Source organism: Syngnathoides biaculeatus, chromosome 14, assembly GCF_019802595.1.
Source record: "Syngnathoides biaculeatus isolate LvHL_M chromosome 14, ASM1980259v1, whole genome shotgun sequence".
Taxonomy (NCBI): Eukaryota; Metazoa; Chordata; class Actinopteri; order Syngnathiformes; family Syngnathidae; genus Syngnathoides; species Syngnathoides biaculeatus.
The window spans coordinates 26,588,320-26,615,620 of NC_084653.1; the positions used below are offsets into that span (position 1 = coordinate 26,588,320).

A 27,301-nucleotide genomic window follows, 5' to 3' on the forward strand; every position below is an offset into this window, starting at 1 on the left:
AACAATATATTAACGATAACACTTGTAATGACTTTTTTTTCCCCTATAATCTGACTTGTCAAAAAAATAATTCTTAAATTGTCACAAATTTGTTTTTAATGAAGCAGTTTTTCTTAAAAAAAAAAAAAAAATCTTAACGCAGCAGCTATTTCTTCCCTTGACCCATTCATGGGCAGGGTGGCAATTTTTTTTTGCCTTATTGAGATAAAAGTCTCCTAACAGGCCACAATTAAGGCAATAACATCTCTTTTTCATTTGTGGTTAAATTATGATAACTAATTTATAATCTCATCACAAAAATGGGACGCCGCCCGCGAGAGGGTACTTGGGTTTTCTTAGTAGATGGTCCTAAAAACAAGAATCAGAATAAAACACTTAAATATTTTGATATACTGAAGGATATAATGCGTGAAAATCATGATGTCCCAAAAATGGGACGCTGCCCACAAATAGGCGGACCAGAAAAAAGCGCCGACGACGTCCCGACGTCACGGCGCTTTGCACCCCAACAGGCTTTAAAAGTCGCCATTTCTGACATTGTTTGTTTCCATGTTTATGTATGCAAACGCAAACGACGCCTTCTTTTCCTTTTGCCACAACGTAGCGTGCCATCAAAAAAAAATAATAATAAAAGAAATCATCTTTGGTAGATTTTCGAGCCGTATTTTGTCCCGTTTTGCACATTTGCCAGCTACGCAAAACCCTCACTGTACTTTGGTTTTTTTTTTGTTGTTGTTCAGTGTGGCTTCACTAATCAACTCGAGCCTTGTAAGCCAAGTGTGCTGTCCGAATCAATGAAAATATCCGCAGCCCGATTGAATTCCAATCAGAACGATTTATAATACACAAACTACATTTGGAAATTGATTCCACTTCTGGGCACAGTTTTTTGTTTGACAGGTTTGTGTAGAAATTAAATAAAGGGCATCATAATTATCAAAAATAACCTGCAAATAATATAATAACAGTCTTTTAAAAAATAACTCGGATGGAGGAAGGAGAACGAAACCAAAAAAAAAAAATGTACATTTCAGTTTTTAAAAGTAGCTGGCCGTGGCCCGCGTCGTCCACTCTGACCGACCGTGATTTGAGTTCGGGCAGAAATGTGTGTCGCTCAGTATGAGCGGTGCCGATTCACTTTTTGCTCATCTTCTGCTGTCGGTAGAGCTGCAGCACCAGATCGCGGATTTCCTCTCGCTTCCGGCGCACTTGCCGCCGCGGGAACCAGCGTTGCAAGTGCAGCGGCAGATCGAAGTGCACCACGGGGTCCTGGAAGCGCAACAAAATATTACTAATCGGCCATCCGTCCGTCCGTCCGCTTATCCTCACTGGGATTATCAGGTGAACACGAGACTACTTCATCTGGGCTCGGCCGCATACTTAACAAAGTCCTTTCTCAACCAGTAGTCGGCCAGCAACTAGATCGCCAACGCGCGTTCAGGTCGTCGTGAAGCGACCTAAACGTCACCCGAGCGGCGCCAAGTGGGTCGCATTTTAGTTCTTTAATCGGGCCTGCCTGATACGGATTTCTTGAACCCGATTCCAATAATTGACAAGAGTACAAGTAACAAGACGCAAAAGCAGGAATATCCATTTTTGTCATTTCTGTAGATTCTTTGAGTTACATATTATATAAATATAAATATTTATACACTATATAAATCAATTTTATTGTTTTCTGTAGATTCTTTGATTTATATAGTATTTTAGAATTATTATATATGTATTCTATAATATATATTATATAAATTAAAGAATCTACAGAAAACAACAAAAATGGATATATCTGCAGTTCAGATGCAAAAGCAGATTTTTGTTGTTTCTGTAGATTCTTTATATATATATATATATAAATCAAAGAATCTACAAAAACAACTAAGTTAATATATATATATATATATATATATATATATATATATATATATATATATAGCAAGCAATATATCAAAGAATCTACAGAAAACAACAAAAATGGATAGATCTGCTTTTGCGTCTGAACTCTTCAAATTAACTGCCCAATTACAAAAATAGTGAAACTTGTTGAAAATGTATCTTGTGGCGTGTTAAAATATAAAAAGTTAATATCAACAAAAGTTGCCTGATTTTTTCCATTCAGGCAATCATTATCTTGATGCATGATAAAAAAAATATATGTATAAGCAAAAAAATTGGCCCTTTTTCTCATGAAGAACTACATAAATGAGGACATTATTGAGAGGCTGGAACTAGAGGGATTCAGACATTTAACTTCAATGAATTAGGTGTTCATGAACTGATTAATTGCGCCCCCTGTAGGTGACACAGAATAAAAAAGGGAGGCGTTTCCTACCTTGAGGAAGCTCTCCACATACTGCAGGAGGTAGAGACCGCAGTCGCTGCTGTTGTCCTGCAGAGGAACCTGACAGTGGGAACTTTTCATCTGGTCGGGACCAAAGTCGCGCCACGATCCGCGACGCGCTTCCCACTCCGACTGGAGGTACCTGACGCGACAAAGCGGGTCTCGCCGTGAGCCCCTCCGTAGAAGACGACTGCGAAGACGGCCGTTTACTCACTCTCGTAACACTTTAAAGATCCGCTCGTGGAGAGACAGTTTCAGCGAGTCCATGACGAGAATGCAAGGCCTAAAAAGGCGAAAGGAGGGATCAACTTCAGCGGCAGCAAACGGAGGGAGGTGACATTTTTGGGCCCGCTCACCTCTTTGACACGACGTTTCGATGGCAGGTTTTCTCTGTGCAGTACTATCGGGGAAGCAAAAAAAAAAAAAAAAAAAAACACCTATTGTTGTTACCGTGGGGATAGATGAGCTGAATGATTTCGTCCATCAAAGAGCGGCTCCCGCGATCATCGACGCTGTACCTCAACCGCCTTGTTGTCGTGGCACAGTACTGTAATTTCCGGCCTACAAGCCGCAACTTTTTTCACACGCTTATGCAGCGAATTTTTGCATAGGGTTTTTTTTTTTTAACGGCCGCAAGGGGGCACTCGAGCGGAAAAGGTAAGAATGAGACTGGTGGAATATATGTGCCGAGGACGTGACTTTTACCAGCCCCGTTAGCGCTGTGCTAACGTGTTGCTGCTGTGGTACTGGCATGTCTCAGTGATATTTAAGTTTTATTTTAACCAGCCCTGTTAGCGTTAGCACGGCGCAAGCGTTAGCCTTATCTTTAGCGCGGCGCTAGCGTTAGCACTAACGCCACAGTTAGCGCCACGCTAGCATTAAACTCTTTCTGTGTACCGTCTTTCTTTGTAAATATTTTGTATTTCACACGGCTGTGGCACATGTGTGTACCAAATGGTATTTCCTTTACAAATGTACTCAGTGAAGCTTCTAACCAGGTGCGCTCTGTCGGCCAGGAATTACGGTACATTATATAAATGCAAAATTCTTACTCACCACTTGAGTATGAGAGGCTTTAGTTGGCTCTTTTCCTGGAACGCACGAAAGGAACTTGAGGATTTGCATTCATTCAGGTAAGGAAAGAGCAGCGCGTGGCTTCGTCTAACCGACCCGAAGACGCGTCCGCGCTGTCGCTGCGGTTCAACTTGGGCGGCGCCGCGGCTTCGCCGGAGCTTCCGGGTTGCTCTTGCTCGGGCGGCTCGTCCGTCCCGTTGTGGTGACCTTCTGTCCGGGGCTCCGACGTGGACTCCTCCAGTCCGGGAAAGCAGATGACCACCAGATACCAGTGAGCCCTAAAAAGAAAAACATCATTTTTATTATCATGTCTAGTAGCGATCCAATGCTATGGTTGACGTAACGTTGCAGTTTCTGCAATTCACTTTACAACTTCATTCTCACATCTTTGACATTTTTCGATCGCAAGGTTACCATAACTTTTCTCTGAACATTGAGATTTCATTCTTGTTATATTAAAAGATTTTCTCAACATGTTGCAAAACGGTCACTTTATTCATAATGTTTAAAAGTTTATTTCGAAAACATTGAAGCTTTATTCACATCATCCTGACAGATTTTTCGAGCAGAAAAGGTAAGAATGAGACCGGCGGAATAGATGTGCCAAGGAAGTGACTTTTGCCGGCCCTGTTAGCGCTGTGCTAGCGTTATCACTGTGCTACTGGCGTGTCTCAGTGATATTTACTGCTAAGTTTTATTTTAACCGTCCCTGTTAGCGTTAGCTTTAGTGCTGCACTAGTTAGCACTAGCGTTAGCCCGGTAACACTAGCGCTAAAATCTTTCTGTGTACCGTCTTTCTTTGTAAATATCTCATGTTTCAATGTGGGCACTTATGGGTTTTACACAGCTGCGGCGTATGTGTGTACCAAACGGTATTTCCTTTACAAATGTACTCTGTGAGGCTTATAACCAGGTGCGCTCTGTAGGCTGGGAATTACGATCATCACGCATCATTATTAATAACATTGTTGAAATTATTATTATTTTTTTTTAAATATTTCAACTATTCTTGAAAGATAAATTCTTAAAATGTCACTTTATTCGCACTATATTGGACCCTTCGCAGAACAATTTTTTGCACCTTTGTGAACGTGTGTTTACTTACTCCTGATTGACCGGAACAAACAGGAAGTCCTTTTTGAAGATGTCCACGTGCCGCGTCCACGTCTTCACTCGCTGGTGCCGCTTCTGCCTCTGACAGCTACGCGTTCAAATGCATTCTGATTAATGAATTGACTTGATTTATTTTTTTCCAAACTAAAAGTAGTTCTTACAAACGCTGGCACAAAAAGACTCACGATTCTGTGGCGTTGCCTTCGCTGGCGTTGTCTCTGCGAGTGAGCTGCTTGTAGAAGAAGCTGCTGAAGATGTGCGAGCGCTCGACGACGGCCCGCGGCGAGTTGTGGAGGAGGTATCTGCGGCGAGAGCGCACGCGTTAACGCCGCCGTCAAATAAAGACGGCGCGCTTGGCGGTCGGCGTCGCGCCCACTTGAGGTAAAAGTCGATGATGACGTCATTGAGGTACTGGCCGCTGTCCAGACACTGCAGGTCTTCCATTGTCACCGTGATTCCACCTTTGAGTGGCGGGGGAGGAAACTGGATCAACCTATACGAATTGAAGTAAGACTAAATAAGTTAAATGGGGGAAGGGAGACGGGGGGCTAACGTGAGAGAAAAATAATATTATGGAGAGGGGGGAAAAAAAGTGTCTGTGAGGGGAAAAAAAATGCTGTGAAGCCACAAATTGCGATATTATGAGGGGGTGGGGGGGAGTATTATGAAAAAAAAAAAAAAAAAAAAGAGTGGAATTACCTGGAGGGCGGAGTTCTATCACAGAAAAAAATTGTTACAAAAACAAAGCTATGAAATTAAGGGAAAAACCAGCTGTGAGATAATGGTACAAAAAAAAAAAAAAAAAAGCTACGCAAAAATGAAGTTACAAGAAAAGTAACGTTGACAAGAAACACGTGCGAGATGAAGTTGTAAAAAACATGGGGAAAAAAGATGAGAATTACGAACAAGGGGACTAAACTAAAGAAGTTGAGTTTTGCTATTCTTGCTCTGAGATTAGTCAACATAATTTAAATTACACAAAAAATTGAATGTTAAAAGATTGAGGTTGCAAATGTTTTTGAAAAATTTGCGATAAGAAAAATCAGTTGAAAGCAAGACAAAATTTAAATGTTGCGAGAAAAAAAAATTGACAAAGAGGTAAAATGTGAAAAAAAAAAAGGGACAGAATAGTACCGTAATTTCCAGCCTACAAGCCGTGACTTTTTTCCACACGTTTTCAACCCTGCAGTTTATGCGGTGACCCAACCAATTTGTGCATTTCTTTCTACCGCCCACGAGGGGGCACTCAAGCAAAAAAGGTAAGAATGAGACCAGTGGAATATATGTGCCGAGGACGGGACTTTTACCGGCCCTGTTAGCACCGCGCTAGCGTTAGCATGTTGCTGCTGTGTTTCAGTGATATTTACCTGTTAGTTTTATTTTAATCAGCACTGGCGTTAACACTAGCTTTAGCTTAAGAGTTAGCGCCGTGCTGGCATTAAACTCCTTCTGTGTGCCGTCTTTGTGAATATCTCGTGTTGCAATGTGGGCACTTGCGTCTTTTACACAGCTGCGGCCTATGTATGTACCAAATGGTATTTCCTTTACAAATGCACTGGGTGAGGCTTATAACCAGGTGCGCTCTTTAGGCAGGGAATTACGGTGCAAGAAAACAACCGATGACTAAACTTTCTGCCCGTAATCCGTCTTTTTCCCTTGCAAAACTGCAGCTCCGTCGATCAGACGTACCGGTGGGCCAGGCCTTGATGTTTGTATTTGACCCAATTGGAGTCTGGTTGACACATGGTCACCGTGTACTTCCCTGCCGTTCTTCGCCGACAAAGCGTGTACAGAGGCGTGTCTGCGTGTTCGTCCTCCTGTAACACAACAGGACACGTTCAGGGGACCCGTTGACAATATTGGGAGTCTCCAGACTGTTAATGTGTCACATGCTGCTGTTTTGGTCAGCAACAGAGTTTAACTTGACTTCTGTCATGTCCATGAACGCATATTAACGTTTGGGTGAGGTATGCTTTTTTTTTTTTTTGAACGATTAAGCGAGATGTGAGAAAATATGCCCGTAAAGAAACATGACGGGACGCGGTACCTCTTGATTACTTGGCTCCTCCCCCGGACTGTGTTGCATTCCAGCGTCCTCAGCAACTTCCTCTTGTTCCTGTTCCTGTTCGGTCGTCGTTCCCTGGTCAAGGTCGAAGAGGGACTCCAGCTCGCACATGTCTAGCAGCAACGCACGCTCCGCCCCTGCGTTCAGCGCATCCACGTCGGAATCGGAGGTGGAACTCCATCGGTCCGGCTCGTCGGCGTCCAGGCCGAGCCTTTGGAGCAAGAAAGGGTCTCGGTCGGTCGATCTGATCAGCTCCAGACTTTCATCCAGTGAAAGATCCGGACTGATGAAGTCCTTCAGATCGAGCGGGTCCTCGTGGTTTTCGCTTGTCAGAGAGTTGAGACAATCGATTTCCAGGAGAGAGCGCAACACAACCCCCTTCGTCCCCACCAGAGGGTCCTTGAGAGTCAGCGTGAGGAAGGGGCTGGGATTTCCTGCGAGACATCACAAGGACGCCGTGTCACTGCGGACGAGCACGGATCGCGTGAGCACTTCCGGATGTCTTACCGGTGTCGGGCAATGCGCCGTGTTGGGCGGACATGTGGAGGAGATCCCTGTGGATGGCCACCGCGGCTCTTTGGGTCACGCAAAACAAAAGGACGGTGCAAGGTTCCACGTCGGACGCCCAGCAGAGCCCCCTGGACTCCAGGTCTTCCGGTTCCCAAATGCTGTACCTCCTCAGCTCCGTACGCTCCAAGGTCAACGTCACATCCGACTCCTGGTCTGAGTCTGAGGGCGAGAACGGAGCACGATTAGCCTGAGCCTGCGAGAAGCCGATGAGACGAGCAACAGTGACATTACCTTTCAGTGGTATGATGATTTTTTGGTTCACGATCTGTCGAGGGGCAAAAGCAAGTAAGTAAATTTACATCCAGGAGGACACAAAAATCAAAACATCCTGTACCACAAGGTTTCCATTTGCGTCCCCTTGGTAGCCTCCACAGAAGAAGGAGGTGAAGGCCACACCCAGGACGGAGCAGTCGATTTTCGGGACGGAAGAGGTTGACCCCCGCTCGCCGACAACCACGTGCAACACCTGTGTGGAGAAAACAAAACTTGCATCGTGAGTTGCATTTCCAGCACAGTGGAGCTAAGCGTTTTAGTCAAATTTATTGGCAATTTGGGATTTTCACGTTCGTAGAAACGTTACAATCGGGAAAAAAAATTTACATTTGTTGTGCTTCTCGCATTTACATCATGTTTTTCTGCCCTCCAAGAGTGTGCTTTAAGCGGTTTATCAACACCCCAGTTGGAGTTTACTGAAAGTCTAAATGCACACCAAAGAGAATTACAAACATTGCATATTTAAATGTATATCTCAGACATCATTTTAGATTTACCTTCAAATGAATATTCACACACAAACGTCGTATTAGCACATGAAGACATGATACAGCAATACTCACAGGTACGTACTCTTCCTAATCTGCTCATATTAGTTTCATAAAGTTTTATTGTGACCGTTTCTACTCGCCGTACCACACTGCCCCCCAGAGGCCGAGGCGGGTGCAACCGGAACAACAGATACAGTTACGGCTACAACATGAGATCAGATAAAAAGTATCCCCTTTTGCGTCAATTAGGACTACCAACAATATTTATATTTGTTAAATGCCAGAATATTGAGAAGCTATGTCATTGACAATAAAATCTCCCCAGTGTGTACATATTTTAAGCCACAGCTGCATTTATTTCTTTCTATTTTACTTGTTACTTGTTTATTTTCTGGTTGCTCTTTGAAGTTACATTTAAAGTTGAGTTTTTGGTAGTTAAATGCGTAATCATGTTTATCAATAAAAATCGCAATTTTTAATTTTTTTTGCACTACTAACTCATTTGAGCCATCGGGCGTTACATTATACAAAACAATACACTTTTTAGTTTAAAAAAAAAATGCATTTCTAATCTTTTATCAGCTTTTTCAGTTTAAATGCTGCAATTTCTTTCTTGTCCAGGAGTTTGAACCTGTTTCGCCCACGATGACAGTTTACGGGAAATGTATGATAACCAGAGGAGGAACAATGGACGACTGGTTTGAGCGCCTGCCTCACAGTTCTGAGGGAGGACTGGGGTTCAAATCCTGGTCTCGCGTGTGTGGAGTTTGCATCTTATCCATGTGAGGATAAGCGGCTCAGAAAATGGATGGAAGTTAACCCAAGCGACAGCCCTCACAAGTGGCTTGTCACTTCTGTGACATTTAAACAGTTTTGTAATTTGAGAGCAATATTTTGGACAACAAACATTATCCATGCTCATAAGTGATATTTCATATTTGAATGGAACGCAAAGGGAACGAATGGGCCCACCTCAACATTCTTCAGGTCAGGGCTGCCAAGTTCTTTCGGCGCAATTTCCTGCGTGTCCTGCGGCCCGCGGTGCCCGGCGCCGGCATCTCCCATCGGGAACACCGTGCAAACACGACGTTGGATGAAGTCACCCCCCTCCTCTTCATCACTGGATAACACAACTGAAAGCAAATAAAGATCATAATGATACACTTTACATATATAAAAAACATTTTAAAAATTAAATGGGTGAAAGTCCTTTAATACTGATAAAAAAAAAAAAATGTTATCCACATTTTCCAAGGTTAAACTCAAAATTGATCTAACTCCAAGACTTTACACCAAGGGAAATGATAAAACTAAATATATGAACAATATAATTTGCAAAAAAATTAGTATAAAATTAAAAGGTGTTGCGCACTCGCAAGATTAGTGAAAAAAGAAGGGCACGTTTTTTATTTTTTCAGTTTTTTTTTTGCTTTCCCAGGAGGGAAAACACTAATTGGTGGTTTGTGTCGACCTGTTCAAGAATTTTAATTTGAAAAAAAAAAAAAAATAATAAAATTACCCCCGCAACCAAAAAAATCACAATTATAAATGGAGAATTATAATAGTGATTTTTTTTTCATTTGGCCCCCATAAAAACTTGAAATAGTGCCTCCCACACGCTAAACACAAAACACGGACTGTCAAAGTGTGACTATTTTGTATAGTTTTAGATGAAAAAATTAAATGAGAGTATAAATGTAACTACACAGGGATAAGGACCCCCCCCCTTCCCACAGTAGCCATTTTAGTTTTTATGAAGTCCTTCGAGGGCCATACTAATTTGTGAAAACATGTTAATAACGTATTAAAGGCATTTATACGTTTCCCTGAAGTGTTTTTATTTTGTACAGATTTCCTCGAAATGCCATCGCTGGCCGTACATCTTTGTGGTCTCCATTAAGGCCCGACTGGACCCGCGTGCACTCACTCGGCTCTCCCGGAACGGCCTGGGATGCGTCCTCCTGCGCGGGCGAGCGGATGCGACCGGGACTTCCGGCGACGTCCGCCGCCTCCGAATAATTGCTATTGGCGACCGGGACTAGACGAGCTGCTCTCCCGAACTGGACCAGTTCGCCGTCCGTGTCGTCGGCATCGCAGTCTTCTCCGGGTTCGACCAGACTAGGCGGCGCCAGTCCTCCGTCTCTTTTGCTTTCCCCCGTGAGGCGAAGCACGCTTTCTCGCTGGCGTTTTGGCCCGCTTGTTCCGTTGCACCTGCTCCTTCTGCCCAATTTTTTTCTCTTCTTCTGTTCACAGATGACAAGTTTTTCAGTGTCCGATTATTACTCGATATTGGTATTGATTAAAAAAAAAAAAAAAAAAAAAAACTTAACTTTGCTAGATTTCTAGAATAGATATTTACAAAGTCTAACGCTATCGTTAACGCCGCGCTAATGCTAGCGCTAACAGGGCCGGTTAAAAAAACCAACATACTGGTAAACTTGAGAGACGGCAGGAACACGATAGCGCAGCGCCAACAGGGCCGGACCGCTAAAAGTCACTTCCTCGGCACATATATTCCACCGGTCTCACTTATACCTTTTCCGCTCCCCTTGTGGCCGTTAGAAAAAATGCACAAATTAGCCTCATCACCGCATAAACCGCAATGTTGAAAGCGTGTGGGAAAAAAACGACGGTAGTCGCAGGGCGCTTCATTCACTTGAAGAAAGTGTCCGTTTTGAGGGAATCGGTAAACAACTAATCGCACCTGGAACCCCAATTTTACGCCGCCAAAATCGACATACCACCATGGCTGAGTGTCACGTCATTAACAGAACTGGAGACCAATTCGCCGCATGTACAACTATCCGTCCAACCGTTTTCTTAGCCGCTTATCCCCACAAGGGTTGCAGGAGCGCTGGAGCTAATCTCAACTGTCAACGGGCAGGAGGCAGGCCACTCACTGAATTGGTCGCCGGCCAATCGCAGGGCACATAGAGACAAACTACCATTCGCAACCGCAATCACACTTAAGGGCAATTTAGAGCGTCCAATTCATGTTGCGTGTTTTTAGGATGTGGGAGGAAACCGGAGTGCCCGGAGAAACCCCACCCAGGCACGGGGAAAGCATGCAAACTCCACACAAGCGGGACCGGGATAGAACCCGGGACCTCAGAACTGTGAGGCCAACGCTTTACCAGCTGATCCACCGTGCCGCACATGTACAACTAGTCTTTTGATAACTTTGTTGCATTTTTTTTTGGTGGCCCTGCTCCATGGTTATTTCAAAAGTGATATGGTAAATATTATTAGCTCTCGGCTACTATTATGTTGGGTGAACACACACACAAAAAAAAAAAAAACATGTTCTGGTAACGGTGGTGCTCACATTCCTTCAGGGGCTGCTTGAAGTACGCACACGTACTTCCGATACGTCTCGCAAGCAGGCGACAAAATCTTACGTAGCCCAGCAAGCTAGAGCTAGCGTTACGGTTTTTATGTAAACAAGCCGACATTCGATCAAATCACGCTGTAAAGCGTCGCTAAGCATTGGTTAGTGCGTGTGAATAAAAGCTAATACGTTGACAGACGCAAGCGCGGGAGGGCAATCCTATTGGTCGCCGTTGACATTAAAAACACGCGAGAGACTTTGGCATCGTAAACGTATCGTATGGCCAAATCATTGGTCATGGATTGTCTCACAACGTAAGAAATTTTGTTGTTCCTGGCAAAATATGACGGGCCCGATCTAGGAAATCGGCCGCGACAGCTAATTGGGCCAATATCGGGTCTACATTTCTGTAGTCTGGTCTACCCATTAAAAAAAATAATAATAATGAGAGGACATTTTCTCAAAATGTGTATTATCCCTAGTAGTTACCATGATAATGTTGGAATGTTTGGCAGCCACTCACCAGACAATGTTTCTCTTGTGTCCCGACGTCCTTCATGCGCGTCGGGGAAAACTCATCAGCGTCTCCGGCATCCTCCGCCGGCTTCCAGCTCACTGACAAGCCGCAGTCTGGAGACAAAACACCGCAAGTACTGACGACCCGACGGCCACGAAGAACATTCTGTCGTCAAGAAACCGGGACTGGAAAAATGCACGACGTCATTTTTTTTTCCCTGCGAGGAAAATAAGTGCCTGGAGTATCATTGAACGTCCGAACTCGTGATGTACGTCAGGTAAAAGCTCACAAAAAAAAGTCTTTTTATACCAGTCACGTCACTCCGTTGGCGTAGGTGCACCAGCTCTATACAACCGACTGCGTGTCCACGCCGCCTACCTACGACTCTGTAGTCCTCCTCATGTGGTGGCTGCAGATCTTTTCTTTCCTCTCCATCGTCGACATAATGTAACCTCTTCCTGAGGCTCAATCTGCAGAAACACAAAAGATTGACGAAAGAAAAAAATCGTCATGACAACCACAGTATACATAATTATAGGGAGATGGGAAAGCACCACAAATGCCTCAGTCTGGCTAACAAAACAGGCTAGAGAAGAACAACAACAACAACAACAACATAAGACCGGCTCACGACTGGAATATGAAATATGATGACCCGGTAGCCAAACGAGTCTATATGTGGACTTTTAGGCTACACAGTGTCGCGTAAAATGTGAGCTTACCTTTGTAGGGATGAGGGCGTGCTCCTCTTAACACTTTTCAGCACCGCGGTCTCGTTCTTGGGGGGCTTCTGGCCTCGGCAGCTGACTGCTTCCTTCTTGCAGAGGCTCCTCTCGCTCGTTGTTGGCACTTTTTTCCCGCAGGCGCGAGCCTGTCGCTTGTCCAGGAAAGATTTGCCGACGTCGGTCTTCAATACGTCTGTCAGCACAAGGCAAAGCCTCCTCCTGCGGGATAAAAGAGGGGTTTATCCAGCCATTTTATTTGTTTTTTTTTTTTTTTTACCTGGCACTTTAATTTGTCACTAAAATAGCAGTGCCGAAAATACATTGCCATACATTCCCAAAAGGCCCCTTATTTTGCCTATTTCAACCTCCTTAGAGTGATTCTCCAACACGGACCTGGCCTCTCAAACAGCTAATTCCGTTTGACCCGCTGATCTTAAAAAATAAAATAAAAAAAAAAAGACTGGATGGCTCATTGGCAACGAAAAAGGAAGTTGCCGAAAGCAGATATCCGCCATCTTGATACTCCCAAAACATTCGACAGGTAAGTTAAAAAGATTTACTTTGACGCTGTTAAAATTTGTTTGTAAAGGCTTTTTAAAATTATTTTCAGATGAGCTTAATTCACTTGTAAAAAGTTTTGTTTATGGTTGTTGTTGTTCACTGTTCACTCTCTGCTTCACCTTTATAGGCCGACGGTTTTTCCCAAAAAAGCGATGTCATTATTGTCCCGAACTTAATCAGTGGATAAGCAAGAAAACACATTTTCTGTGAAATGTTTTGATGAATTTCATAATACAGAACTCTGCAAATTGAATTTGATTTTCAAATGCAAGGAAAAAAGTTTCCATTTTCTGTCTGAAACAGGACGTTGCAGTAACAACAAATGAACAATGCGTTTAGCATGTATTTGCCCATAATTACCAAAAATATATTGAACTGAGTGATTTAAAATGTAATGTTTTTATGACAAAAAAATCCTATGTTATGATGATAGTGCTTCACAGCGCATTTTGGGATAAGTTAACATGTCACGGAAATCGGGCCCTAGCTAATACGCAAGGTTTCTTGCTAGTCACGGTGTTCTATGTCTTCCCTATGCACTTAAGTCTTTTTTTTTTTTGGCTTACCAAGTCGAATTAAAAATCCTTCATGTTACCAGAAGTGAAAAAAATATCAAAGTGACACGACCAGTTTTAATTCTACATGGCAAACTTTATTGAGAAAACCCCTGCCATAATTCAACCTGTAAATCATGTCCTCCACACGTTTTGGGAGTACCAAGATGGCGGCCAGCTGGCTCCAACCAATCGACACACCGAGAGGTGAGTATGCGCTATCCAGTCTTTTTTTTTTTTTTTTTTTTAGGTCAGCGGTTTGACCCAGTTAAGAGTCCGCTTTTTCCAGATTTGGCTACAACTGCCCCCTTTCCTCTGATTGGTTGCCTCCGTGTGGAAGACCCGCAGCTCCATCTCGACCAAAATGCTAAAAATAGTCAACATCCTGTAACAAAACTGACATTATGATGTGAAAAATCTCACTTATGGGCACGTTATTCTTATATGTTAGTGACAAATCTGCTCAACCAATGGGCATCCAGCAGTGGTTTACGTCACACGCATGGAATCAGACAGATTGACCAGTAACTAGAAATCCTTTTTTTTTGGGCTAGCACTTGTTTTTATTTCATTTCAGATTAAAAAAACAAAAAAAAGAAATTGGGATGCGATTCTGTGTTGACTTACCGGGACATCCCCCATTTAGCCAGGGTGGCATGATTGCGATCAAACGGCTCGGATTGCCCCTTCAACTTTAAATCCGATTTTTGGAGTTTGCAACCGGGAATTGCTGCCCAGGACACCTGTTCAGAACAAAATAATCGTCATGAGCCCTCTCAAATGATCAGCAATAATCACAAAACGACCTTTGCTCTCACGTGATAAGCATGGTACCTGTCTTTCTAGCTTTCCAAACTCTGATGAGTGACATATCATGGGGATTCTGAGTTGGTTATCCATCTGAAATTGACAGGGTGTTGCGTTACCACACTGATATAAAATTGGAAAACTACAGTAGTTGGAAATGCCCAGGATATTAGATATGCACGTGGGAGCATTACTTGCACGTTGACAATTGCAACGGCGTGATAAAAATGAGCAGACATACGGCAGCACCAAAGTCACAGTTTTGAGAAATTCCTGGGATAATGGGCTTCGCCTTAATCGTTCCGTCCGTCCATCCATCCTTTCTATTTGCCGCTTATCCTCACGAGGGTCGGGGGAGAGCGCTGGAGCCTATCCCAGCTGTCGACGGGCAGAAGGCGGGGTAGACCCTGAACTGGTCGCCAGCCAAGCGCAGGGCACAAAGAGACAAACGGCCACACTCACAATCACACCTCGGGGCAATTTAGAGTGTTCAATTAATGTTGCATGTTTTTGGGACGTCGGAGGAAACCGGAGTGCCCACCCGGAGAAAACCCACGCGCGTCACATGCCCCAAAAAAAAAAAAATCAATACCTTCTCCATTTGCTGCACCTCAAATAGACACGCATTTTCCTCTCAGAGATGATACTAAGATATCACGTGGCTTCTTTACCGTACATACGCCACCTGCAAGGCAGATGTGGCACCTGTAAAGCTGACCTGCACCGTGACGAACTGAGCAAGTAGGAGGGGTACTTTGCCACATCGTGACATGATTACAGCACAGTTCTGTGTCACAGCAGAATGGGGAAAAAACAAAACAAGCTTATAAGCAATCTTCCCTCTAAGCTGCGCAACTGCGCATTTGCGCACTTGTCGCACACTCAGCGCAGAGGAAAACAGATCAAGCGCAGTGAACTGAGGTTTTTTGTTTTTTATTTAAACACAGCAGCACACTGCCTCTCACAAAGAGCTGCTCCTCGCCCCCCCCCCCCATTTTAAAGGGGTACACTCGTAATTACAAACACCCGGGTATGTGAATAATAGAAGAAAAAGTGGTGAAACTGGACGAGATTTTCTCTTTTTTTTGGTCTAAAGCCGAAGTAGAAAGTGCAGGATGAGATGGTGTATAATGTTAAAATTCCACCTTGGCACAGCCTGATCGAGGATGAAAGCACAGACGATACATTGCCCAAAAAGCTAATTCTGTATTTTAAATGTAGGAGGGAACATAACATTCACCCTAAAACTGTTTGGGAGCATCATTCAGCTTTCGACATGCATTGCGAAAGATATTCTGCAAGCAATAATTCAGTTTTACACCAAGAAAAACAGACGAGGATCTCATTCTGGGTTAAATAAAATAAAATGAGACAAAGTTGGAAGCAACATTTCAAATTTATAGTTAATAGTTGCCTTGGTATGTATTTGTATTGTAAGTGTACTTTTTTTGTTTGTTTGTTGACATTTTCAGTGTAAGTTTGCAAAAACACAAAATTGTTCTTAAAAATGTTCTGATGGGAATGTAATCAGAACCTTTTAATGAGCCACAGCACGTCAATGGATGACACCGTTCTGACCAACGTAAGTCCGTCTGATGTCGCTTACGGTGGTCAAATTGGGCGCTCGCGGCTTTAGTGAGTTTCCTCAGGCACGTCAAAAATTAGAGGCAACCTTGCACGTAAGCGGTGACCGGTGCTTCTGGTCGATGATGCAAAACTGTTAAAAACCATCCCGCGGCGAGGTCAAATGAGGACAGGTGAATGGAAATGACTTCCCAGATGAAAATGTCGCTTGTGTGATTGCAAAATGTACCCATCATGGCTACGGAGGAAAGACGGACGCTGTCAACGGACAAGTCCCACTTACCAGCTTATTCCTGTTGACCGTAAATGGAAGCGTTAAGGCTTTTTGGGTGTCCATCATGACTGCCAAATGAGTAAGGCAGGAGGGCAACACTGGGACAAAAAACATAAGAACACATCAGTAAAGATGCAAAGATGATATCTGATGACAAAACAAAATGAGTCCTCAATACGACGACTTACAGTGAAAACAAGCAGCTTTTCCCACCATAAAACGACGTGAGCGTGTAAACATTCATATTGTTTTGTTTTATTCAAAACAAGACAAACGTGAGAAATAAATAAAGAGCAAGTGAAGTCACACGGACTTGAATGCTTGCTTCAGGTGCCTCTGAGGTCCTCGCGTTACACCAACACAAATGTGCCGACTCTTCTCATGCGCGTTTACCTTAACCATGCAATTAAGACGAAGATTATTATGATGACGCGCTTCGGCAAGTGCACGACGGTGACACCGCATTCGTCATGATGAGTTTTGTCCTCGCCAGTTAGCCGACATTGAAGAGAAAAGACGGCGGTTAGCCGCGCTAGCCGACCCCGCTAGCCGCGACGCCAGCTCGCGCAGACAAAGATGCGCAGGACAGCGCGCAGCCGAACCTTACCATGTTCCGGAGATGCGCTTTGGCTTTGCGTGGAGATGCGGGGCGACGGCTGGGAGTTACGTGAACGCGAGCACGTCCGGAATCAACGCGCAAAAACCACAAAGAGGCATTATTGGCAGCGGAGCGGAGGGCTAGTCCTGATCCGCACACAGCGAGCTTCCTTCGCTTGGCCTCAGCTACATCCGGGTTACACCGGAAGCCGTACGCCACCAAGAAAAAAAAAACCCGATCTTTTTTTTTTTTTTTTACTTTTACAAAACATTCATGATGTTTTGAATCTAAACATATATTTAATACATTAAAAATGATTTTTAACTGTTAATTAATGCATTTCCCCGTCACTTTATTGTAGCGGAGTGGTTACACAGTTATAATGTTGCTCTCGGTGTCAAATCCAAGGCCCGGGGTCCAGATGCGGCCCGCCACATGATTTTATGTGACCCGCGAAGGCAACTCAAGTGTATCAACTTCCTTAATTTTTTTTTTTTTGTTAAAATCTGGACCAAAAATTCCAAATGCCATATCAAAAATAATGACATTGAGATATTGCAAGTATTTTTGTGCTACCAAACATCAACAATAGCTGAAAAACCCTTTACCCTTGATTTCTGATTCCAAAAACAAGTCGATAAATCTGTGTAAATATGATGGGTCACTTAAAGATTTTCATAGTTTCAGTCACAATGGCCCTCTGACAGAAACCCTTACTAGAATCTGGCCTGTGATAGAAACGGGTTTGACTCCCCTGTGGGAGAAGATTGCATCCAATGACGTTGAAAAATATAAAAAATTATTAAAATTATTCTGCATCATTAATTGCATCCTTCCACAACTTTGCACCGCCGTGAGTCCTTAAGGGTGCGGGTGGGGGGTGGTTTCCTGTCAATTTCTTTGTTTTTGTTCTTCGTACTCAGTACGTATGTCGTCCTAGGGAGCCACCAGCTACCGGAGACAAATTCCTTGCGCGTTATTTTATACTTGGCCAATAAAGCTGATTCTGATATAATTCATTGATAATATGTCAGTAATGTATGTCTATTTCTTGTGTAATTACATTTTAAACAAACCAGATGGTGCCAGTCGAACTGCTGTTCACAAAAATATAAACATTTGATTTAAGGGACAAAAAGGTTTACAGGTATTCATTTTCCAAACCGCTTATCCACAGAAGGTTAGCTGAGGATAAGCGGTTTTTAATGTTATTATGTATATCACAATCAATATATAAATATTAAAAACTACATATGCGAAGGCCACTTACTATGTCGATCACTATCATAAAGGCATCGGTTGTTATTTGGACTACATTTCGATGTACATTACATAACGCAGTGACACATTGGCACAGTTGAACACGTTTATTGACACCATCGTTGCAAAACTTTTATCAGACCCGCTCAGGCTCTGTGGATCGCTTGGTGAGGCGAGTCTTCACGCGCTTGCAGCAGACAATATCGACACTTGCACAATATGTTTCAACAAGAGCGCAGCGCGGTCATCGAAGAATGCTATTAATGACCGGTGATTTAACTTGAGGAGCCACATTTCTGCACAGTCGAGGGCGTCGCGGAGGTCCCGTCGACGCCGACCGCCGCCACCGTTTCTGATGTCATTAGGGCCTGAGGTGACTCTTGCAGTGCTCGCGCCGCTCTCTTTTTAGCTGAGTATAAGCAGAAGAAAAAAGGACTGCCAATGTGCAAACACTGACCTAAAAAAAAAAAATAAATAAAAAAGACTGGTTGGCTCATTGGCCACCAAAACTGAAGTCGCCATCCGCCATCTTGCTACTCCCAAAACAAGCGCGCCGACCTGTGCGTTAATCGCCAGTTTCGTGGCTGTGAGAAAACATTCCACAGGTAAGTTAGAAAGATTTACTTTGACACTGTTCAAGTTTGTTTGTAAAGAGTTTTTTATTTTCTGATGAGCTTAATTCACTTGAACAAAGTTTTGTTTAATGGTTGTTGTTATTCACTGTTCACTCTGCTTCACCTTTATAGGCCGACGGTTTTTTTTTTTTACAAAAAAGCGATGTCAACATTTTCCCAAACTTCATCAGTGGATAAGCAAGAAAACAGATTTTCTGTTAAAATTTTTGATGGATTTCATAATACAGAACTCTGCAAATTGAATATGATTTTCCAAATGCGAGGAAACAAGTTGAAATTTTCTGTCTGAACTAGGACGTCGCAGAGACAAAACAACAATGCGTTGATCATGTATTTGGCCATTGTGAGTCCTTATTTACAAAAATATATCAAACTGATTGACTTCAAATTTAATTTTTTTATGACAAAATAAATGCGAGTGCTTCACAGCGTATTTTGGGAAAAGTTAACATGTCACGGAAATCAGGCCCAAGGTAAGGTATGCAAGGTTTCTTGCTAGTCACGGTGTTCTACGCGTTTTCTTTGCACTTTGCCTTTTTTGGCTTACCAAATTGAATTAAAAATCCTTCATGTTACCAGAACTGAAATAATGTCAAGCTCACACGACCAGTTTTAATTCTACATGCCAAACTTTGAGGAAAACCCCTGCCATAATCCAACCTGTAAACCATGTCCTCCACAAAATTTTGGGAGTACCAAGATGGCAGCCAGCATACAACTTACCGATAGCCCTACATGGCGTCTCGACGGGCTCTTCCGGTTGCTCTCCATTGGCAATGGCCGCCCGGATCTTCCTGACCACGTAGATGCTCGCTGTCATGCAAAACATTGTTGTTATTATTAGAAAACGCTACACACATATTCTCGTTATATCAGACTAAACCTTCACAAATTTCATTTGACTTTAATTAGCTCAGAAGAATGTCATGACAAGTTGTGTTGACTTTTTTATAGATAACACTGAAATTAGCTACTGGTAACATTGACATGTTAGTGTGCTAACAGGGAAAGAAATGATGAAAATAATTATTCTTACACTTTAATCATACGCCTTGAGCAATATTATCGTAGTTAACGCTGTTAAACACGTCCATGATGTTAAAAAACAATGGTTATGTACGTCACGAGATGTTCAAAACGCCCTCGGCAGCCTAAACGACAGACAATTATATTTGAAACATAAAAATATTTAAATGCACCTTTGATAATCAGTCAGACCATATCGAAAGTTTGCAGTTTGCTCAAATTGAGCTTTTTATTTTCCCCGTTTCAAGCGACGCGTCAACAAGAAATCCCGGAAGTATTCAAAAGGCGACGACCAATGAACTGCGCCGAATGACGATGAAGGCGGGGCAAAAGGTGAAAGTTGCGTTCCAATTGGCTGGGCGTTGAGGTAACTTAGTCACGTGACCAGGTGAATGAGTGCCAAAATGGCGAGCTTGATTTTCGCGATTTATGGACGCGTGATAAAAATGCATTTTGACGTATCGCGTTTGACGAGAGACACGATTGTATGACGTTGCTAGTTTGTCTAGTTTCGTTTATCATTATCAGTCAGCTGTGACTTCAAAAAATACGTTATTAAAAATGGGTTCCGGGTACATGATATTGTCACGTGACACGAAGTGTTTTTCATTCAGATTATTTGCTGTAATTATGACGTTTTCTATGCACTAGTTTGGTTAGAGACAAGACTAATTCCCCACAGGAATAATTGAACTCTGACCCCTCGAAGCAGCAGACTTTTGCTAATGCAAAATTGCCACGCTGCAAAAATCGGTCAATTTGAGCAAATCACTAAATTCAACATTATCAGAAACAGACAACATTTGTGATCTTTTATTTATCTTCCAATCTTACAGTTCACATCATTATTCTTGCCCAATGTTTACAACGAATGGTCAAGTTATTTCCAGCAATAAACACGTATCATCACCAAAAAAAAATGATTTCTCTAGTTCAGCAGTTTGTTTTACATTTGCATTTTCAATAAATACACATATTCCATTAAACTTAGAACGTTTTCATGACAAATTCACACACATGACAACAACATTGAGAAACATAAGGAATGTGTTGTTTAGTTCAAATTCATTTTTGAACAACCGCAGCGGCGTCGTAAACCAATTGCCGACTTAACTGTTCACTCGATGCCACGCGAACACAAAGCACAAAACAATCGCGAGCGGGATGCGAGGACGGACGACGTTCCTGCGGATCGGCTCCTCAGTCCATCCTGATCTTCTGGTTGGTCATCCTGTAGATGATGCTGTCGTAGCCCGGGTCCATGTTCCACAGGCTGTAGGCCACGGCGATCACGGCCAGCGCCAGCGCGATCATCAGCCACAGCACGATGTTGAAGACCACAGCGTAGTGGAAGTTGTACTTGTAGGCGAGGTTGTACGGGCTGCCCGGGTTGCTCTGCAAAACACCATTTTTCAAAATCCATAAATTCTGATTTAATTCTGTTTGCTCTGAACAGCAGAAATACATAGCTTTTTAAAATCAATCACCGAAATCGCACTTTTGAAGCCGAATTTTCTTTCTACCTACGTATAATAATGCACCCCAGAATTGCTGGTATCAATGCTAAAAAGATGAAGTATTATCTGCACAGAAACGTGGATTTTATTGTCTTTCAAAGACGTTCCGAAGTAAACCGGAAACGGTTCCCTCTGCGCGTGCGCCATACGAACCCAAAGTGGAAAATGTTTTCCTTGCGCTGACGGCCACACTTTCATCTGCAGAAGCTGTTACTTACGCCGAGGAATTTAAATTACACGCCTGCGCGAGGTGCATTCCAAATTTAACAGCTAGTAAACGAAAATGTTACGTCAAACGACTATACAACAGTAACTCACGTTTGAAAAAAATGTGCAGGTGTGGTCAGTCATGCCCGCAGATAAAAAGTTGCGGGTGTGTGTTGTGTTTGTAATTATGAGTGAACCCCTTTAAGAGCAGAGGGGGGCGGTGTCAGGAGAACTAGGAAGTAGAAGGTGGCTGAGCAGCAGCTCGTTGTTAAAATAAAAATTTAAAAAAAAAAAGAGAGACGGCAGGCTGTGGTTAACTGCTCTGGATCGGGTTTCATGTGCGCTGACGCCGCACGACAGCTGCGCAATTGCGCAGTGGCGGAGCTTAGAGGGAACATTGGTCGACTGTGCAGATTTGCGAGTGTGATGGCGCCCGTCAAATCACAGCGACTGTATACAATGTAACATCGTTAAGCAGTAGAAGCAAGAAAGTTTGAGTTTTCGCCAGCTTTTAAGGCTCATTGTGGTCATTTTTCTTGCCCCAGCTTGTAAGACTCCACTATATTTTCTAATGTGATTTTTAGTAACTATATATAAGAGGAATGACAGTATTTATTTGTGGATTGGCCGGCACAGTGGATCAGCTGTAAAGTGGTGGCTCTTTTTTGGCAGAGTCCAGTCAGAAGACCATTACAATAGTCAAGTCAACTTGAGATAAAAGCATGGATGAACTTTTTTCTGGTGTGCTTGGCACGTGTCTTCCACATAGCTACCAATAAAGTTTTGATGAATTTTGCAAAACGTGTATGCGGGGCATGGCGGGGCCGCTGGTAAAGCTTCGGCCTTACAGTTCTGAGGTCCCGGGTTCAATCCCAGCCCCGCCTGTGAGGAGTTTGCATGTTCTCCCCGTTCCTGCGTGGCTTTTCTCCGGGTGGGCACTCCCGTTTACTCCCACATCCCAAAAACATGCAACAAAACTAAATTGCTCCGAGGTGTGATTGGTTGTTTGTCTCCGTGTGCCCTGCGATTGGCTGGCGACTAGTTCAGGGTGTCCCACCCCCCCTGGCCGTTGACACCTGGGATAGGCTGCCCGCAACCCTTGTGAGGATAGGCAGCTAAGAAAATGGATGTATTTCTGGACTGTTTTCAATGAGTTTTTCCCAATTCTACGGTTACTGGACTAAAGTTCAAGTCTCGAAATGCATTGTGGCCCCTCCCTCAATGAAGGCCTTAGCGCTAACAGAACCTTGGCACTAGGTCAAGTTTGGATAAAAAAATTATCCACAATATGGACTTACAATCTGTTTGGATTCCAAAATGGAACGAGATTTCCTGGTGAGAGGAGCCTCAAAGTTCTTCACGGTCACGACCTCCACCACGGCGCTGTTGCCATAGAGACCGTAAACATCCTCTCCAAACTACAAAATGAGGAAAAAAAAAAATAAAATTTATCGCGATGGAGTCGATCGCTTGATGATTGGGACGATTCGTCCGTCGGTTCTTCACCTTCTGCAGGGTGGAGGACAGAATGGCGACGGCGTCGCGGTACTGCGGAGAGTCTTGTCCGTAGACGCGGGTCAGCTCCTCGAGACCCGACAGCTCCAGGGAGTACAGGTCCGGGGAGTGGTCCTTGGCCAGATGCCTGTGCCTCTGCAGCTGAAATATTTAAACAAAAAAAAAAAAAAGAGAAAATCACGTTTGGAAGAGAGAGGAAGAATTTGGGGGCCAGCCCAGAAACGACAACTCACCAGAGCCGTGATGTCATGCAGGACTTGCATCTCGGACAGGAACAGCAGGTCGGCCTGCGGACACGACACGAGCGAGCTTAGACGCGGCGAACGGCGGGCGCGGCGCGAACGGAAAAGTGACCTCCGCGTTCCTGCTCAGGGAGTTCGGGGGCAGGGTGGCCAGCACGGAGCCATCTTGGAACAGGCGGCCTCGGATCTGCTGCAGGGTCACCGGCAGGTCCTCGAACACGGCGTTGGCTTTGCCCAGCATGTACAGCCTCTGACGGAGCGCACAAAAGATGCGTGACGAGCACGGGGGGCGAGTCTGGGGTTGGTTTAACGGTTCGCGAGCGTCGTGATCGGTCGCACCTCTTCACTCGGCGCGAGCTGCAGCACCACAGGCGTGTCCTCCGCGAACAGGGAGTGCACCGTCTCCGCGACGCTATCGAGCGTGAACGGCACCGGCTGAGAAGAAACAAGGGGTGGGGGGGGGGGGACTCACTGCAACCTGCCGGAGGTCCGTTTTGTTTTCATTTAAATGTCCAGCAGGACTCACGTTCTCCAAGGGGTAGGAGGCCACACTCTGAGGCAAGGCGAGGCCGTCGGCCCCTCGGACCACCACCAGGACGTTGGCGCGGGGACGCCGGAAGAGGGGGCCGGCCTGCAGGCCCGGCCAAGACAGATCCTGAAAGGATTCGAGAGGCGTCGTTATTCGGGGTGGAACGGTTCACGGAGTCCACGTTTCGGTTCCGGTCTCGGTTTTCTGGTCACTTATCTGTTCAGGATACAATGGAACTGCAAAATGTTTGATGGAGTCTGATTAAAAAAGTGATACAATCATGAACGCGAGAAGTTTGTTCACATCAAACTTTTCGTTTCACACATCACCACAAAGCGCAATGTTTAAAAACACTATTGTACATGTTGCAGAAATTCCCAAATTTAATATGTATAACACCATTCCCGGGATTTGAGAAGATGACATTTTACGTGGTGGCAAAAACTCATTTCGTTCCTTCCGTAGATCATGAGGAACTTGAGAGGTCAACCGGCTAACGGTGAGCGTAGCCGCTCGCGCTCCACCAACATGGTCGCTACCCGGACATGACGAGCATTCATTTGAACCCCCAGAATAGTTGCGGCGTGGTATTTCCTGGAATTTGACGAAAGCTGCCCGGCACTTGTCGGAGGGAATTCCACTGACCTGGGGGGGGGGGGGGGGACTGGATGGCTCACTGGCCACCAAAAGCGAAGTCGCCATCCACCATCTTGATACTCCCAAAAAAAATCATGCCGACCTGTGCGTTAATTGCCAGTTTCGTGGCTGTGAGAAAACATTCCACAGGTAAATTAGAAAGATTTACTTTGACACTGTTCAAGTTTGTTTGTAAAGGCTTTTTTCAAATCTTCTGAAGATCTTAATTCACTTGAACAAAGTTTTGTTTACGGATGTTGTTGATCACCGTTCACACTCTGCTTCACCTTTAAAGGCCGACGGTTTCAATATTTCTGTGAAAATTTTCTGTGAAATTTTTGATGACTTTCGTGATACAGAACTCCACAAATTGAATTTGAATTTCAAATGCGAGGAAACAAGTTGAAATTTTCTGTCTGAAATAGGATGTCGCAGCGACAACAAATGAACAATGCGCTTAGCATGTATTATTTCCAAAAACCTATCAAACTGATTAACTTAAAATTGAATGTTTTTATGTCAAAAAAAGGCTTCGTTTTTTTGCTGTTACGTTGAAAGTGCTTCACAGCGTATTTTGGAAAAAGTGAACATGTCACGGAAATGGGGCCCTTGGTAAGACGCGAGGTTTCTTGCTAGTCGCGGTGTTCTTTGTCTTTCCTTTGCACTTTGCCTTTTTTTTGTCTTACCAAGTCCAATGAAAAATCCTTCATGTTACCAGAAGTGAAAAAATGTCACTCGCATGACCAGTTTTAATTCTACATGCCAAACTTTGAGGAAAAACCCCGCCATAATCCAACCTGTAAACCATGTCCTCCTCACGTTTTGGGAGTACCAAGATGGCAGCCAACTGGGTTCAATCGATTGACACACTGCTAGATGTGTATGCGCTATCCAGTTTTGTGTTTTTTTTTTTTTTTAAGATCAGTGGAGGTTTTGGGCACGCCACCTCCGCCCTCGTTGACTGTCTTAACAAGGAGTGAACCTCTGGCTCCTAAAGACGCTGCCTCGGATTCATTTTTAAAAAAAAATTATGCACGATTTTATTTTGTTTATTCATATACAGTACAGTGCTGTGTTTTAGTTGTGATTGTGTTCTTATTTAAAAACGCTCTATAAATGAAGCAGGAGTCGATCTTCTACCTCCTGAACAGAGAAGCCCATGGTCAGGGCCACCAGGTCGGGGATTTTCTCGCCAGAGACGGGCCACTCTCCTTTCTGGAAGGACACGAAGTCCGGAGCCTGCAGCACCGTCAAACCGTCCCCGCGGACACCTGCACGATAGGGAGGGGGGCGGGGGGTACGTTTTGTTTAAAAAAAAAAAAAGACAAAGTTGTGATCAGATTCAACCATCAGTTATCTCGGCCACTTATCCACACAAGGGTCGCGGGAGTGCCGGAGCCTATCCCAGCTATCTTCAGGCAGGAGGCGGACGCACACCCTCAGCTAGTCACCAACCGATCGCAGGGCACATAGCGACAAACAACCATCCGCACTCACAATCACAACTATTTAGTCTTCTTTAAAAGGCAACAGATAATTTTTTATTTTTTTTTTAAATCGTTGAATACTAACGCAAACACTCTGCTCCCAAAAGTAGAAATCGCTCAAGATGTAACGTCGGGGCTCAGCCACGGTCGTCATGGTCATGCAAGCCAGAATCTCTCACCAATGGATAAGTTTCCAATTACGCCATTTTTTGCGTCATAGGGGTCAAAGAACACAAGTGACAGGTGAAGCGCAAAGGTTTGTTTTTTTTTTGTTTGTTTTCTTAATTCATCCGATTGGTCTGAGGGTGGTGGTGACACGCAAGATGGCGAAATTGGAAGCCCATCCTTATGTTGCACAGAAAAAAATAATTTCAGCAAGAGGTACTTTACCTCTTGCTGAAATTAATTATACACTTTGTCCTATAATTCTGGTAATTGGGGTATTTTGACCAAAACATACCAAACGTCAGTGGACGCGTTTTAAATTGTGTAGCGCGCGACATTTTCAATCAAAACTGAGCAACTTGAGCATTTCTTCTTAAAAAAAAAAAAAATGATAAGAACGCAGAAACTCGTGACTAAAAGAGGCCGAGGAAGTTCCCCCCGTGACGTGACTCACAATCCTTACATTAGCAACTCTCAACTTAACAGTAACATCTCACAACCTTTGGCTCATTGCCGCCTTTAAAAAAAAAAAAAAAAAAATGTCGACACGCACTTTAGAAGGGACGCAAAAAAAAAGAAATCAAGTCTCACAAGGGTAAAATTGCCTGTAGTGCCAATGGAATGTTCCCCAATTTGCTGTCGACTGGCCGAGCTCGTTTAACGCTAACTCGTAAATGTAGAAAATGGAAAATATCACGTATATGAATCGAAAACGGCGCAATGAATGAGGAAAAGCGACGATGCTACGACGGTGCTAACTCCGCCGGTCAGCCGACTGTCAACTGCTAACATTTTTGACGCCAAGACTCGTTCACATTACATCTTGGGACGATGAGATGCGGTTGAAATACATTTCAAAAAACTGACAGTGTGAGTCATGTTTGCAGTTCTTACCTGACGCGCAGAGGAAAAATAGGACAAACACGACGGATGACAGTTCCTCCATCCTCGCAGAGCCTTTCGGCGACATTTTGCCTTCTCTTTGCGTCCGGCTGAGGTCACGTGATCGTCGACGTCAGACCCCGTCACGTGGTGCTGAAAGCGATTGCCGCATGCTAGCCAACCTAGCCTAGATGCGTTCATGCGTGCGTGACGGCCATGTTGGAAAGGTAAAAGGTAATCCTACCTCCATCGTAAACTTTGTCATTTTCCAACTTGGCCAATTTCACCTATGATAAAAAATATATATATATCCTCTAGATATATGCTT

At 43.9% G+C, this 27,301-nt stretch overlaps 2 protein-coding genes and 1 long non-coding RNA gene across 4 annotated transcripts; all 3 read right to left on the reverse strand.

Annotated features, from left to right (window-relative positions):
• Positions 1-182: 182 nt before the first annotated feature.
• On the reverse strand, positions 183-17,081 carry senp7 (SUMO specific peptidase 7). 2 transcript variants are annotated; one of them, XM_061842352.1, is made up of 24 exons: positions 16,882-17,081; positions 16,284-16,372; positions 15,009-15,101; positions 14,444-14,509; positions 14,237-14,352; positions 12,492-12,713; positions 12,148-12,239; positions 11,776-11,882; positions 9,852-10,167; positions 8,897-9,057; positions 7,495-7,626; positions 7,392-7,425; positions 7,098-7,319; positions 6,573-7,024; positions 6,215-6,342; positions 4,902-5,018; positions 4,711-4,827; positions 4,518-4,613; positions 3,509-3,690; positions 3,395-3,429; positions 2,695-2,738; positions 2,553-2,621; positions 2,330-2,480; positions 183-1,269 (listed from the first exon to the last, which is right to left on the reverse strand). In XM_061842352.1, exons 3-24 carry the CDS (start codon positions 15,015-15,017, stop codon positions 1,135-1,137), a joined length of 3,003 nt encoding a protein of 1,000 aa, XP_061698336.1. In that variant the 5' UTR covers positions 15,018-15,101; positions 16,284-16,372; positions 16,882-17,081; the 3' UTR covers positions 183-1,134. The 2 variants fall into 2 exon arrangements, with proteins under 2 accessions (XP_061698336.1, XP_061698335.1); XM_061842351.1 differs by lacking the exon at positions 15,009-15,101 and having other exon boundaries at positions 185-1,269.
• Positions 17,082-18,224: 1,143 nt separating this feature from the next.
• LOC133512328 (uncharacterized) lies at positions 18,225-20,116 on the reverse strand. Its single transcript, XR_009798167.1, has 3 exons — positions 19,967-20,116; positions 19,491-19,580; positions 18,225-18,541 (listed from the first exon to the last, which is right to left on the reverse strand). It is a non-coding gene; the product is annotated as an uncharacterized LOC133512328 (long non-coding RNA).
• A 475-nt stretch (positions 20,117-20,591) lies between these two features.
• Positions 20,592-27,144, reverse strand: atp6ap2 (ATPase H+ transporting accessory protein 2). The gene is made up of 9 exons (XM_061842437.1): positions 26,986-27,144; positions 25,580-25,710; positions 23,801-23,929; positions 23,614-23,709; positions 23,387-23,524; positions 23,266-23,319; positions 23,024-23,173; positions 22,816-22,935; positions 20,592-21,188 (listed from the first exon to the last, which is right to left on the reverse strand). The coding sequence occupies exons 1-9, from the start codon at positions 27,059-27,061 to the stop codon at positions 20,994-20,996; spliced, it is 1,089 nt and encodes a 362-aa protein (XP_061698421.1). The 5' UTR covers positions 27,062-27,144; the 3' UTR covers positions 20,592-20,993.
• Positions 27,145-27,301: the final 157 nt, after the last annotated feature.